The sequence below is a fragment of the Lynx canadensis genome, chromosome B1 (genome assembly GCF_007474595.2).
Source record: "Lynx canadensis isolate LIC74 chromosome B1, mLynCan4.pri.v2, whole genome shotgun sequence".
NCBI classification, from domain to species: Eukaryota; Metazoa; Chordata; class Mammalia; order Carnivora; family Felidae; genus Lynx; species Lynx canadensis.
In genome coordinates this window covers 110,186,088-110,202,502 of record NC_044306.2, presented here as the reverse complement: position 1 = coordinate 110,202,502, position 16,415 = coordinate 110,186,088, and the positions used below count along the sequence as shown (strand labels likewise).

Below are 16,415 nucleotides of genomic sequence, written 5' to 3'. Positions count from 1 at the left end.
CAAAGCATAATTTGTCATCAAGAAACTAATGAAATAACTTATGAATTAAAAATTATTTTCAATAGTGTATTCCATTTGGCATGAAGCTTTAGCTCAACTTCCACTTACTTTACCTGCCAAAGGTCTCTCCTTGTTAAACATATATCTACTTCTGGAGACAGAATCCTATTTGCTCACTCATTCATTTATCCCCTCATTCAACAAACATTTATAAGCATCTTCAACATTTATAAGTAATTTACAATTACTGTGCCAGGCACAGATTCAATGGTAAGCTTAAAAATGTCCACAAGATGTTTGAAAGCTACAACATATATAACTAAAACACAAAAGGAGAAATGTGATCAGTTGCTTAAAAAACATGAAAAAGCTATTCAGAGGAAGAGGAAAAGAATCGCTTCTGCCTAGAGAGGGAAAGTAAGGGTGGAGAGTAAGTTAGAGACGGCATCATGGAGGCAGAAGCACCTGAAATGAGTCTTAAAGGAGACAGGGTTTCAACAGCACTAGGTGTACTCATTCCATCTGAAGAGTAGAGCCAGAACTTTCTCCCTTCCTTTGAACATGCTGCTTACTTTTCCTGGGCAACCATTTCTTCCTTCTGTGCCAGGCTCAATTGCCATTCAAAAACATAATTTCACTCATTAATCTCTTCAATAAATCTGTGATAACAACCTTTTCCAGCCCTTATCTACATGAAAACCTTGTGTATACTTCTATTACAACACTCAAAAACTAAACTGTATTCAGCAGGCTATCATCCACACTAATGGATCACAAAATACTTCAGGGCAGATCTCTTATCTTTCACCTCTGTATCGCTACAACTTATCAAGATGTCCAGCACAGTGGGTACTAAGAGGTCTAACGATGAACTTTATAAATGAATAAAAAACATGGCAACCATTAGCTGGAAAATCTGTTTAGGAAGCTGTTTAAAAGAGTTAAGAAAAAAAGGGCTCAAGTTAAAATGGTGAAAAAGGAAGAGATGGAAAGTGTTGAGATGGGTTAAGGAGAAGAAAGATAATCAAGCATGCTTGAAAGTCCAGGAAAAGTAAGGCACCATTCATAGAAGGGGGAAATCACTGAGTCCACCAGGGACAAGCAGAATTGGGCCTGGACTACTACTGAATACACTTTGGCAGAAATCCAAGTTATCAGAACACAGACTCCAAATATCACTTAAATATTTCTTCACCAAAATATAAATTTTAATTTGAACACTAATGCCGTGATATGGCATATCTGACCTCTACAACTTCTCTAGAAAATAAAAGAGAAATCTAATTTTCAAGTAATATACTTACCTTCAATAAGGTAGTTTTATGTAACTTACTCCTGCTTTATTTCAATGTGTGTACATCATCATTAATGAAAATGCTTCAAAAAGACGTAGGAATAAAATAATTTCCTATTACTAAAAAAATTCCATATAATTTAAGCCTTCCCTAGCCTTAAGGGATAGGGTAAAATTATATACTAATATGAGTTTATTCCATAAATTTTAAATTCATACATGTACAACAATACATATATTGTTATACATATATAAATATACCTTGATAAAGAGGGCATAGATTTTCCATTGGTAACTGATTGGCCAACTGAAATCAACCAGTTAATTAACAAGTCCCAGGGCATGGGGAAATAAAAAGAGATTTCTCTTTTAAAAATGTAAGAGATTGGGGCACCTGGTGGCCCAGTCAGTTAAGCGTCCGACTCGATTTCTGCTCAGGTCATGATCTCACGGTTCATGGGTTCAAGCCCTACGTAGGGCTCTGCTTGAGATCCTCTATTTCTCAAAAAAATAAACTTAAAAAAATTAAAAAGTAAGAGACAGTGATTAACTCTCAGAGCAAGGCAAGAGATGAGGATCAGCAAGGAACACACAGGTAGCTTCAAAAGTAGAGGGAATGCTCTAGTTATTGAGTGGAGGTTTATTGGATGCTTACTGTTTTATGATTTATAAAATATAATTTCATACTTAAGATGTTAGGTAATAAAAAGTTTCCAATCCCCATGTAATTTAAAGAGAAAATAACCTTAGGTAAAGCAATTAAGTGTACATAAATATTACACAATATTATCTGTGTATCTTTATATGACTTGCTGCACCTAAGTTATTTTTCCAACAAACATAAAACAGCCAAGTTTTATAAATTTTATAAAATTTTATAAAATATTTATAAAACTTAATAGTTTTAGGTTTTTCTTTCACTTGCCACATGTTAGTATGCATTTGGCACATAGTGTTGTCCAAGAAGAAACAATAAAACAACAAACATCTGTCCTCCATGCTTCACAAACAAGAGGAGCCTGAGAAATAAAATGCCTTTCTGAGTAGGTTCCTCTGGGCTTTGGTTAAGGGCTAAGTTTTTCTTTTCAGCAACAAGTGAATCATTTAGAAGAAGTAGTCCTAGGAACTTAGTGTGTTTTGAGATATTTGCAGTAAGTTAATGAATTAAGTTTACCAAAACATGTCATTCTTCTGTAATCATTTTCCCACTGATTCTTCACCTCACTGTTTTCTTTCCAGGAAAGAGCACAGAGGACTATCAAACTTTAGTTTGATTTTATGTTACTGCAGCAATTAAAATACTATCTTCTCTCACAAGGCGGAACTCTAAATATATTTTCCCAAATACTCAATTCTATACACTGCACTGAGGACCTAAAGCTGTAGAAGACATAGTCCTTTTTATGAAAGACCCTGAAGTTTAGTGGGGAGATCAGTCAAGCACATACCGATAAGTACAGAGAGGTTAAGAGAAGTTCTTTGTAACAGCAATCAATGGGATGTGGTAGTGGAAAGAGCCAGGCTTTAGAGCCAAAGAAAATGGTTTGAAATTCTGACTCCACTACTGACTAATACTGAGGCTTTTAGTAACTTACAGCCTCAGTTTCCTCTTTTTAAAAATTGAATAATAATAATAACAATAAACTAAGTAAAACAAAGTATCTTGTAAGTATATATCTGTCACTTAGAAGGTTCTCTTAAAATAATAGCTATTACCATTCCTATTATTTTATTATTATTATTGATTTGGGTAGTAATAAAGTTCTAAAAAGTTAAAAGGAGACCATAGTACCAGTAAAGGGGTTCGCCTAACTAAAAAATCAATTATGATTTTGTTCTGTGACTGTATATTACAAGGATAGTTCAGATATTTAAAATCAAAACCAAACAAACAACAAGCAAAGCTGTCCTCTCCCTACTCTCTCTCTCTCTCTCCTCCAAACCTGACAGTTTCCCTATACTAGAGAAAGAGTCTACAGTAGATGAAAGGTCTATGAACTCACCTTAAGAAGTAATGATCTATCTCCCTTAACTGGATCAGGAATTTTGGTATCTAAAAAAGTTTCCTTTTTTAATTTTTTAATAAAAATTATTTTATTCTAAAAGTAACTTTATACTGATAGTTGCAACAAATTTACCATCTGAGTAAAATAATATTTTAATTATAATCAGATATTTAAACTCTTTTGAATAATCTCTCCAAATGGTTTTAGACTTGTGGTACTTAAAATTTATTTAAATCCATATTATACAAAAGCCTTCCTTCATCTCTCCAGGCAGAAATAACCTTTCCTTCCTTTGAAAATCAACAGCACTTTATTCAAGCTAGACTTATACCATTTATGTCTTCTATGTCTATTTGTGTAGATAGCCTTACTTTTCCTAACACTTTGCCCACTATACTTATGCAATATTTATTAAATAAAAATATATAAAATAAGGCCACATAAGTGAATGTGCTTAGTAATCTATAAAGTAGTATAAAAGCAAATTACTACAAAGGTATTATATTTTAGAGTAAAAGTATTGCAAGCTTCCACCTAATGTACGGCAATACAATTCACTGAACAATCCTTAACTGTCAATAATAAAAAATACTGTGCACACCATACCCTAACAAATGTGGAGGGGCAGATGTTTAAAAAAAAAATGTATCAATTCAGCCTAAGAGACAGTAGGAGTTGGTCTGCCTTGGTATCAGCCCAAGAAAAAAAAATCTTTTAATTAAATAAAATTCTAGTCAACAATGAGCTTAAATGCCCAAGAAAATCCTAGTATGTGCCTTATAGCAATTCATGATTATTAACTTTAAAAGGCCCATAAAATTTTACTACTAAATTTTAATTTTTTACACAAATTGATTCAATATTTCAAGGGAAATGAGAAGTATTAATCTCGTTGTATAACAATAAAGATTCTCCAGGTGTTCAATTCCTATTGCGTAATCTGTCAGGTAGAGGTTGACACTAGTTATTGATACCACAGTCAGATGCCTGACAACCATGTTCTTTATATTAAGTTTGCATATTATAACCATGTTGGAATACAGAAAGGATTTTTATTATTTTCTGGAAATGTAGATATGCATTTTTATCTCCTAACCAGTTTGAACATCAATAATATTCTCATTCACTAAAAGAGGAAAATAGATATCTAATATCAAAACCTATGTAAAAATGCAAATACAACTAAACATAATGAAAGGACTACTCTGGGGCCCAATAATTAAAGAGCTGTAGAAAGTCCACATACAAAACTAAAATGCTTTACTAATTTTTTCTTAAAACATTGCTCAAACCAAGAAACTTTCAAAAAATATTAATTAGCCCAATTAGTTCCCAATTGCAAAATCAATAATGTATAATCAGAACAATTCATCTATATCATCTCATTTCTGCTTCCAACTTAACACAAGTAACCACAAAGCTGAAAAATTGCACTAATTTCTTGACTGCCTGGATGCCAAAAAAGAAAAAAAAAGTGGCAAAAGTTAGTTATTGACATCTCTATTATAACATAAAAAAAACTACTTAGGACATGCATGCAATATTCAGATTTCATAGCTGAGACCTAATTTGGTGTACATGGCTTAAGTAGTTTTTATAAAGTCCTGATTCATATTCTACTAAGATCACCAATTTGGGAATTAACAAAACTAGTAAAATCAAAGAATACCAAATAATTGAACTGTATTAGATCTGTGAAGTATTGCAGAAATATAAAACGAAATCCCTTTTTAACTTTATCAAGAGAGTAGAGCTAAAATATACTTGTAATAGCACATACTATTTCATAATAGTATATACTATTAGCATATACTATTTCTACTATAATTTGCATTTTACAAAATGCAATAGTAATAGTAATAGCATATACTATTTCTACTATAATTTGCATTTTACAAAAATAATGACTTGTGGCTCATCAGACCCTATGTAATAAAAAGTGGCTTCTAATGATCAACAATTACATTGGAAAATGAACATTAAGAAGTTATTACTATCATAAAAAATATTTTACCACAGGGAGTCTTTAAAATGTGAAATAAATCACAAATACTATTTCTAAAGACATCTGCCATCAGAACCATCAGTCTACTGGATTCTGAACTGCAATCACAACCCTTCCTAGACTTTGCATAACCTGTCAATACCTTACAGTTATAACCAGGTCAAAATCAACAAAGTATCAAAATAGCATGGCAAATTAGGATTTGTTAAATACAAACCTAATTGTCTGGGACCAAAATAATAGAATTTCTACTGCCCATGGTAAAAATAGGAGATAAAATTCTACAATCACTATCTACCATTTACTAAGTAAGCGTGCTTTCTATTCCTAGCTGACAAAAAAAACTTTTTGAGACAAAAATTGCACATAAAACAGAAGATGTTTGAAACTTTCTTACACTATTTTTAAAGCAACCCAAATTATATATCAGTGTACTTAATCTATCTAATCAGTATCATATGATGAATGCTCTGTGCATGCACGTGTTAACGCAAAAGGAAAGAAACTCTTCAACAGACTCTGAGTCTCCCAAATATGGTTTGTGTGACTAACAGCTGAGAGGAAATGCAACTGAAACTGTCTGCTGGAAATCCATTAACATCTAGGCACAGAAAAATGCCTGGGTGATAGTAGAGTTGGATGTGTAAATTTGTGCAGGAATATAGCCAAATTTTTGGCAATCCCTCATGGTCTTAAATGTATTGACAATGGTCTTTCTTTTCCAGTTGTAATGTTACATTTGAAGAACATTATTTGAGTTGGAGGACCTTCCTGGTCTTTAAAACAAACAGGCTTAAAGCTTGGATTTACAAAGGCATGGCATTTTAAATAATACAAACAAAAATTTATACAAAAAATTATATGCTCCACAAAAACTGCCATGCATAGCCAAAAGAAAAAAAATCAGTACATTAAGGGAAAAACTGTATGCTAATTTAGATATCATTCTAATTTCCCTTAAATATACTATTTTTAAATTTTTCTGTAAAAGTAATTTTCAGGATTATTACATTCTGAAAGGGAGTGTTTTTAAAGGAGAGTTCATATTTCAAAGTATATGCTCTTGATATCTTAATACACTATTTTATAAAAGATTACTTTACATCTAGTACTTGCTTGTTCTTAGGAATTAAACTAAGTATGTAACTCCTTTACAAACCATTTAATAGCCATATGTGATCCTAGTCACTCTGTACTGAGCTCCTCCTAGGTCCTCAATGCTGTGAAATGTTTTATTTAAAATAATGAGAGCACTTTCTTAAGTATTTACAACTTAATATGGGTACAGCTTAAACATGCACACATTCAAAAGTATAAATATGCTATAAGCAGCTCTAATTGTTATGGTTATAAAATAAATTGAAAAATTTGAAGTACCATAATATTTTACAGGTGAGCAGTAATAGGTGAAATTGACTCAGCACTTTGCAATGAAGAAGTGGTTCTCATAAAATTCACTGAATCCTCAAAACAACCCATGATACACTATGAGTACTTTTCCCCCATTTTATTAGTGAAGAACCTGTGATGAAGAAAAGGTAAATAACTGAACCACATTACACACTAAATAGTAAAGCCAAGATTCAAACTGGTTACTCACAGCTAAGTCACGGCTGCCACTGGATTTATAATTTTCATTCTTTCATGTAAGTAATCACATATGATTGTTTCAGCAACCCAAGAGATAATAATAGCAGCTAATATTCATTGAATACATATTATGTAACAGACACTGTTCTATACTATATTAATTCACTCCTCACAAACCCTATAAAAGGAAGGGTTACACTATTACCCATTTACAGATAAGAAAATGAAGGCTCATTGAAAATACGTAAATCACCCAAGATTACACATCCAATAGGTAGGCGAGTCAGAATTTAAACCCAGAGCATTTAGTTCCAAAGCCTCTTCTTTCCCACCTCACTCCTCAGTGGATTGACATGAAGCAGGTTAAGAAAGGAAATTGGAGAGGGAGAAGAAGCAGGTCTTCTAGTACTTCACTTTAACTACTTTTCCTAAACGTAACTGGAATAATTAAATCCAGACAGGGCAAGGTGGCTTTGGGTGTAGGTTGTTCTTTACAGCACAGTATGAACAGGTAAGGAACACTGGCAGGAAGAAGGAATCCCATCAGGCTAGAGAAGACTTCTCTTCCATAGAGTGGAGGCAGAAGAATGGAAAAATAATGGGAGCAGAAACACATGTATTTGCCATTCTGATTCAGGGAGTATAAATTATGGTAGATGAAGAAGGAGAACTCTAATTAAGGAAATCAAGGAGAAGTGAAGCACAACACTGATTTGTTTTGAGAGAAAATTTAAAGCCACTGAAAGATTTGGGATAGGTGTTGTCATGCCTCCAGAAGAACTGATACTCCTACTTTTGCCAAAAGTATCTAGCGCACAGGAAGAAAACATTGAGAGAATTTTCATTTTTTCTTTTTAAAAACTAAAATGTCATTTACAGTTTGGTAACTCCTTTTGACTGTTAGAAACCTTCCTGTGGAGAGAAGAGGGAAAGGGGAACATGATGGAGCGTAACGTGCTTCTCATTAGTTCTCAAGCTGTGAAGCTATGGCACTGGTTACTTTAGCACATAGATCTTCCTCAGAGTGCTGTTAAAATCGGATGAAGAAAATCACAACAAAATCTCATTTTAATGAATAAACTGAAATGCCAATCTAAACCTAAAGTAGAAGTTGCAACAAATGAGGAAAAAAAAAAGTATGGCAGAGACCAAAAATGACACCAGGATACTAGAGAGCAGCACTTTTTAGAAGACAAATTAAATGGGGCAAACTAACCCTAATAGAATTCTTCCCTCATTACTTAAAATAAACCAGGTCACTGAAATGGGCTTATACTGTGGCATTTTGTTCATTTTAATTTCATTTAAATTTCATTACATTGTAAATTCCCATGGAAATACCTTAGACACGTGTCCACAATAATTAGAATGCCTAACATTTCAGTGTAAGTACTTTTGCATAAGTTCAACAAAACAGAAAGAATGCAGTGAGCTCCTTTCAGTTTTTTTTTTCCTATGTCAACAGCTATTTTATGATAGGAATGATCTCTGTGGCTATAGAGCATGTGTAAAATACATCACATGAGTCTGTGAGAAGCCTTAATGCGGAAGACCCAGTAAAGATCTGGACTGCACACAGAAACCTCAAAATCAAGCTGAACTTCCTAGAATATAGCAATGATAAATTTTTCCTCCCAAAGCTATTACTGTTAAATATACCTTGATGAATTAAGTTCAAGTGTAACTACAATTGAAATATGATTCAAATGAGCTATGACCTATTTTTCCTCTCAAAAGCAAAAAAGAGAATAATGACAGTTGTGAGACTTACACTTTTCCATTCCTGGGTATTTCTGAAAGTTATTTCACAGCACAGCTAAAGGCAAAATGCACTTTGTGACACTTCTTTTCTTTAAAATACAGTTACTTATGCTAGTGCTCATAGGACAGATATAATTACTTAATAATTGTTATTAAAGTTCTGTGTGTTTATTTTTAAACTATACATACCAAGGCATTCAGGAAGGAAATAATCTCAGAATGTAATGGGACACCGTAGGTCTACGTTCAATTATAAGTATATATCTACATACAACAGAACCAACAATCAACATGACAAATACAAAATTAACATATACTGTATATGTGGTTGATAATACCCACCCCTAGCAGAAAGCTTTTTGGTGTTGATAATTTTGGCAGCATATTCTTGTCCAGTAGGGATTTTCATACATCTTCTCACCACTGAGAAAGCCCCCCTGAAAACCAATAATTAGCATGTCATCAATATAATCAGCTATGATATTCTACTAAAAAATTACAGCAATCTGAGCATTTTTGTTGCATTTAATGAACCGTCAAACATCAGTGCGCTACAGTAATATCCACAAAATGAACGATTCTTCCTGGAAACCTAAACCTTCCGTAATGTTGAAGAATAAAAGTAAATTTTATTTAACAGGGAGCACACATTATTAATCAACAAAATGAAAGAAATTGCCAATAATGACCGCTCTTGTTTGCACATGAAATTTGAAAACATTTTACAATTCACACTCACACAGCACCAAATGCTGAGAGGAAAAAAAAAAAACCTGCAAAGAGCATGGCTGAGGAAGAGCAGTAGAAATCTATTTATTTTGTTAAAAAAAATTAATGTGGCTCCAACTAAGTAAATATGGCGATTGTTTTCATTAAAATATAAGTGTTGGGAACATTTGTGTGGTTTAACAAATCCTGATATGGTGATTTCTCTGTGCCCTGTTTTGAGCTGGGGGAAGGGAGAGATTTGAATTAAGCTGCTCTTCCGACATATTCTCCATGTTTTAACAACAGACAGCGTATAAATATATAAGGATATAATTTTCATTACATTTAAAATATAATTACATTCCCTTGAATTCAACTGCATAAAACAACAACATACATATAAACGCACCCCTTTCATAAGTAATAGTCGAAACTAGCGATAGAAGAACTGGGTTTGGGTTGGATGCTACATAAATCAACATTCACGGTTCAGCCCCTAAGTCCCTAAGCACAGAGGTCCTCAGGAGGTCTCAGGTCCCTTCCTTAAATTCTCCGAGCAGTTCTGCCAGTCGGGTGTAGGAGGTCGTTTTACACAACACTAGGCTACCCTTGGGAAGCTTTCTCTCGGTCTCCAGGTCTTTGCCGTTGCCTGTATAAATAAATCCTCCCAGAGAATGCGAAGATGTACACGTAAATCATTGGAAGGATGATGATGATGAGCGAATAACCTAGTGCAAAGAATAAGAGTGGACATGGGGCAAGGGGTCGAGTTCTTTTCAGTGGCCCTTTTCCTGGACAGAACAACTACTGGATGCAAAATAGACTCTACGCCAAGTTGAACTTTCGGCATCAATAAATATGGCACCGTCTGTGGCAGCGAGTTCTCATCCGTACGAGGGTCGTACGGCCGACACGCCGGCTAACGAGGAGGCATCTCTATTTACAGAAAACATGATCTATGTTGCATTTTACATGGGTTCTTGTTTCCTCTACACACACACACACACACACACACACACACGCTCGCACACTTCTCTGGATGACAGCTACAACTGCAGGGATCGTAAATCCACTAAGTCTCTAGGGCTAGAGGGTGCGGGAACCGGTGAAGGTGGGCTAAGGATTATCGGAATGTGCCACAGCCGGGGTGGAGGGTCTTTTTCCGTCTCTGTCCCCTCCTCTCGCTAAGGCAGCACCTTCCTCAGAGCTGCCACACCGCGGGCCCTCCTCCCTCTCCTCTGGTCTCCCAAACTCCCTCGCCCCACGCGGGAGGCCGGTGGGTCGGGGGCAACACGACCCGCCCTCTTCTGGAAAGGGGACGTGCAGATGCGGGCCAAGGCGCTTACTTTCCGAGCTCCTCGAAAAGCTGATACTCGTCCGTGAACCTGGTGCAGGTTGTAGTCGAAGCCATCCTCGGTCCGGGCTATGCCCCTGGCTGGGAGCGCGGCGGACAAGACTCGAACAGACGCGCGGCTTCCCCAGGACTGGCCCCGCGGCGCTGTCACCCAGGGCCGCCCTCACTTTCCTCGTCCGAAAGTAGCTCACCCGGGAGGGAGTGTGCGCAGGGGCGGGGCGGGAGGGAAGATGACCAGAAAGGGTGGCGTGGGGTCTCCTCCCCACGGTCCGCAGATTCTCTTCCTCCTCCTCCGGCCCTCGCTTCCTTCTCCTCTGGACGCTCCACCCGCCCCCTTTCCAGCCCCTCTCCCCAAATGCTGGGGGCAAAGTACTCAAGAAGAGGGGGTCGGGAAACGGAAAACAGCCGGGCACGGGGCGAAAGCAGTTGCGAAACTAGCCGCACCGGGGCTGGAGGGGTAGGGGCAGAGGGGAGGGAACCCGAGGGGGCGGAGGCCGCGGAGCCGAGAGCGGACAGCTCGAGCCCAGCTGCAGCTGTCAGCAGGCGCGGGCGCGGGGCGCGCCGGGGCTCGGCCGAGCGTGCGCGCCCGGGACCCGCCTGCCTCCCGCGGGCACCTCGGCTGCCTGGCGCTCCCCCAAGAGCCCGCGCCGCTTGGAGACTGCGCGGCGAGAGAAAGAGCGCTCGGATGGGGCGAAGACTAGTCCGCCGTCCCCAGGCCTCCGCCTCTTTCCTCCTCCCGCCACTCCCTCCGCCTGCCAGCACCCCCTCCCTCGCGAAGCCCCCTCCTCGCCGGTCCCACACCTCCCTCTAGCGACTCTAACCCAGTCCCTTCGCGGATCTCGCTCTCCCTCCCTAGGTCTTACACTCGCGCACACCCGTCTGGGGAGAGACCAGGTGGGCGGAGGAGGCTGTACGAGGGAGAAGCCTGGGGAAGATTTAGGTAAATGAGATGAGATGTCAAAATTACCCAGTTAAACTCGCAATTAAGCTGCTGCCTAAACCTGGGGTTGATTTAGAAGATGTGGGGTAAGTCGTGGGCTGCCCGGGGATGCTTCCCGGGCCGCGGAGGCCCCCGACCCTGTTGCGGGCACCGGGCACTAGAAACCGCTCCACGCCGACTCGTGACCCGCGGTGCTTCGGGTGGGAGGGCGAAGTGTGCAACCATTTCATCTCGGCGCGTCTCCGTGTTGACACGGCGGGGGCCGGATGTGGGCAACTGACTGCTTCCTTAGAAGGGTCCCAGCCTACAGCCTCCCAGTGACTCCGGGCCCACCCCAGCAGAAGCCCAGCCGCCCGCTCCCGAGCTCCGGGTGCACGTTTTCTCCCTCCCCTCCCCCCCCCCCACCCCCGGCCCGTTTAGCGAGGGACGACGCCAGCCGTGCGCCACGTTTCACTTCTGATATGACTGCCACCTCACTGTCCACCTCCGCCGTTTTATAGGTTGGGTGGCTCAGACTCTGGCAACCCCCGAAGGCCTTTGCTTTCGGCCCTCAGTGTTAGAATGAAAGCAAAAACTCCCCCATGGAGCCACACCTTCTGAGTAACTCCCCAGTAACCTCGGTAAGTTCTGATAGTAAGACGGTTTCTCGCGAGATTTCCTGCTCTGGCGGCGGGGGTGGGGTTGTGGGAAGGTTGGGTGTCGGTCACGCGACCCGGTCGAGGCTGACGTCACTGGCATCACATGAACACGTTCTAGCCCGTTTCGCTTTGCAAAGGAAAAAAAGAAAAGGAGAGGCGGAGTGTGCCCTGCCTGTGATGGTGGCACAGAAGTATACTCTGTAAATGGTTATCTGGAAAATCACTTAACAGTTCAAGAATACTTCCTAATTATTAGCATGCAGCAGATAGGAGAAAAAATAATTATGCATTACATGTAAAATAAATCGCTGATTGCTGAAATCACCCCTGGGCCTTTCTTACAGTCCTGTGTTTTCAATAAACTATGTAATTGCAAATTAAAACGCGGAACAAAAGGGTTATGAACGGTCTTTCCAAATTACTGACTTTCGCCTTTACGGCTTGGGACCCTAAAAACCTTGCAGTGCTAATTTGTTCATCTTTAGCATTACATCATGGACTCAAAATTCCACAGCTGGAAGATAAAACATAACTTGGTCATACAGAGAATCTAAAACTTGAAGGAATTGTTGCTCACTTCCAGAGGCTGCTATTAATTGTAAATTACCTTGTCCACAGTCACACATAATCGTAATTCCCTCCGATCCTCATGTGGGGAATGCTATTTCTGCCAACAGCTTTTACTTTGAAATTTTCAAAATTTTACAAATTGTAACAGTTATTAAACAAAATTGAATTTCGTACATATTTTTATTTCTGGCTATTAAAAGCAAATAGAACATTGTGTAAAATGTAATGATACAAGATGATACCAAAAACTATATAAAGGAAAAAAAAGGTGTCTAAATACTAATAATTGGGCTATAGAATTGAAAAAAAAAACCAATTTGGTCTATGCTAAAGATTTTTAATCTATATCAAATATTTAACAATATGGGTCCAAGTTATAATGCAATAATTTAATATTCTCTGAACCTAAAAGTGAAACAGAAAAAGTAAAATTAAAACAATAAATAAAGATAATATAAAATTTTACAACTCTAGGGAAGAAAAAAATTTTAAATATCCAAGTAATGAGGTCTACATAATTACAGTATTTATCTCAATTATTTAAACTACCAATAATTGTACATGGTTATGATGATTGTATGATACAATAAAGAAAACATAATAGTTTTAATATTGATGTATTATTAGACAATAAATGTGTACTTTTTAAAACACTGCTTACTCTGCATTTGTGCTGTTTCTTGGTCTATATCTTAAAGTAATTAAAATATTTATCTTATTTAAACAAATATTGCCAGTTATTTCTGAAGCGTGGGCTTTCTTAAGGCAGTAACCCTTTCACAATTACACAGAAATTCCATTTGGATTATCATCTCTTGCCTTCTTCCTGATCTCCTGCTTCTACCCTTGCCCCCCTTTGTTCTAGTCTCATCTGAGGCAAGCATAATGGTCCCCTTAAACCGTCAGTCAGGACAAATCATGCCTTCGCTCAAAAACTTCTGAAGCCTTGGTGTCTCAGTTAGACTAAAAACCAAAATTTTAAAAATGGCTTACAAGGCCTTGGGGGATCTGCCCTCCACTCCTACATCATTAGTCTTCCCTACCTCAGTTTGTGCCCTGGCTCATTCTACTCCAGCCACACTGGCCTCTGCGGTTCCTGGAGCATGACTTGGCATGCTCCTGATTAGCAACTTTGCATTTGCTATTCTGTCTTCCCTGGAATGTTTAACTGTCCTATTGCATTTCTTCACCTCCTTCTAATATTTTCTCTATCATCTTATTGATGGAGCTTTCCCTAGCCACTCTATCAATTACTACACATTTTTCAAACATGACTTCACGTTACCTGCTTCATTTTTCCCCATAATATCTATTACCATCTAGTATACTATAAATTTTATTTTTTTTCCCTGTTAATTGTTTATACTTTCCAACTAAAATATACTCTCCCAAGGGCATGAATTATTACCTGTTTTGTTCACTGCTCTATTTCCAGCGACTAGAATGGTGCCTGGCACATAATAGCTGTTCTATGAATTTTATTAAATTGGCAAATTAATTATTTAGGGGTTTATTATATTAAAGTTAGTTGTTGATAATTAACATACCAATAAAACTTACTGTAAGGGTGATCATATTTAATCAAGATAGTCACAGTATCCCATGATTAAAAGTGCAGAGAAATGGATTTTTAAAATACACTAATAATTGACATCAAGGGAAAAGGATCTAGTACTAATTTTCTTGCCATTGAAGTCCATAAAGGAAGAAGGAATTTCCATTTTTTAGATATACCGGCCTTACTAAATTTTACACTGTAATAAAAGACAGATGCCAAGTTCCAAATGATTAGATCTCACTCTGAAGACACAAGTCAATGTAAGGGAATGAAAAATGTGGCTTTAAAATGAGTTTTTGTAATTCCTAAACTAGTTTAACACCACTACTATGGAAGAAGATCCATCTTATGATGTGGAGAAACACTTAGGAAGTCATAAATGTGAAAAGAACGTCAGAAGTTACAGAATGGTGATGAAGGATTGCCAGATTAAAGTTAAGAAATTTTCTAAAATTTACCAACAAACGTGAGCTGGAGAGTGTACAAAAATGTGTTGTTCAAATGCAAATTGAAAAAATTGTAAACATGAGCCTACTTGGTTTCTCAATTGATTTAGATTAATCACACACAAATCAAGATTAGCTAGTGTATAAACTCCTAACTTTCTGCTTTGTTAAAGTGGAAGAAAAACATTTGTAATTGTATCCACTTTTAAAATGTATTCCTTAATACTAGAAAGGGTAACAGCAAGCAAAGAAGGAGAGGTGAAGTATGAGGGATGGGGACATGGAGGTGGGGGGCTAAGGGAGTAAAAACTAGTTACAAGCAGAGCCCTATCACTACCTAGATTGCTAGACTTCAATCAGATAAAATCATGTGACTACCAAGACCACACAATATTTTGCTCTAAATACGATCCATCCCTGTGTGTGTGTGTGTGTGTGTGTGTGCGCGCGCATGTGCGTATGTGATTGAATCAACTAACAAAAAAGTAGCGAAGAGATGGAAGACAAACTGAAAATGATCACCACACACAAATACAACAGGAGAACCAAAGATAGAAAGTATCTTTTTTGTCTTTTTGCCCAGTTGCAACTAAAAATTGCAAGCCTTTAGTAGTCCCACTAGGAAAGGATGAGTTTCTAATACTTAGGTAAGCAAACCAGATATTGACAATCATTGATTTTCCTTGCTACAGAGTTACAAGACAAGAAACAAGGAAGAGATGATGCTATATCCATTGCTCCCCAAAGTGAAGACTCAGTAATAAGAATAATCGGTAATAAGAAGTAATCAGTAATAAGAAGATTGCAGTGAGAATTTTAGCAGGGTCTGTTTCTGGTCTGTATCATGGCCACTCTTCACTGAAGATTTAGAGGCAAGGAGAAGAAAGCAATTTGCTTCTTTCAGTTAGCCCTCTCAAGGTACAATAATCTAACCCTGTAGAGCCAGACACAAATATAATCTACTAGTGAGCAAATATTCTACTCACCAAACTGTCCATTCATGCAAGATGAATTTGCAGATGAAGAAATGAACTATTCATAAAACAAAAGCTTATAACAGAAAAGGTTTTCTTTGTTTCATCAGGTGCTAAAAATAAACCTAAATATGTAAATGAACCAAGAAATAATACAATGAAGAACCAGTAGCTCTTTTCCCACTACTTCCAAGTATTTTGGTTAGCATATTTGATCCTCCGCAAAGATACCTAATACTCTGCTAAAAAGAAGTGTAACAGGAAGTTATATTAAATATGACGCACAAATCAAAACAACTTTGTAAAAGGTTGTGAAGTCATTAGCAAAGTAAAAAAAAAAAAAAAAACAAATTAGCAGATGTCGAGCCTTCCTCTGTGCACGGGTAATGACTTTCACTTACTACTTTCATCACACTGGACTGTGACTATTAGCCCCTTCATGGCAGGAACTGTCAGTTTCCTACAACAGCACTGGTACAGAGCTTGTGCCATCATAAGTGCTTAAAAAAAAAAAGAACATATGTTATCATCAGTCTTTATCTCCATGATATTAAAAATGCCCAGTCTTTAA

At 37.8% G+C, this 16,415-nt stretch overlaps 1 protein-coding gene across 23 annotated transcripts in view; it reads right to left on the bottom strand.

Moving 5' to 3' along the window:
• Positions 1 to 11,386, bottom strand: part of CAMK2D (calcium/calmodulin dependent protein kinase II delta) — a 315,359-nt gene extending 303,973 nt beyond the window's left edge. For 4 of the 23 annotated variants that reach the window (XM_030313181.1, XM_030313184.1, XM_030313195.1 and 1 more), the window contains exons 1-2: positions 10,711 to 11,381; positions 8,999 to 9,093 (exon numbers count right to left, since the gene is read on the bottom strand). In XM_030313181.1, coding sequence (XP_030169041.1) covers positions 8,999 to 9,093; positions 10,711 to 10,775 — 160 coding nt within the window. In that variant the 5' untranslated portion in view covers positions 10,776 to 11,381. Of the gene's footprint in view, positions 1 to 8,998; positions 9,094 to 10,710 lie in introns of all 23 variants that reach the window. The other 19 variants (XM_030313200.1, XM_030313194.1, XM_030313202.1 and 16 more) reach the window with 11 other exon arrangements.
• Positions 11,387 to 16,415: the final 5,029 nt, after the last annotated feature.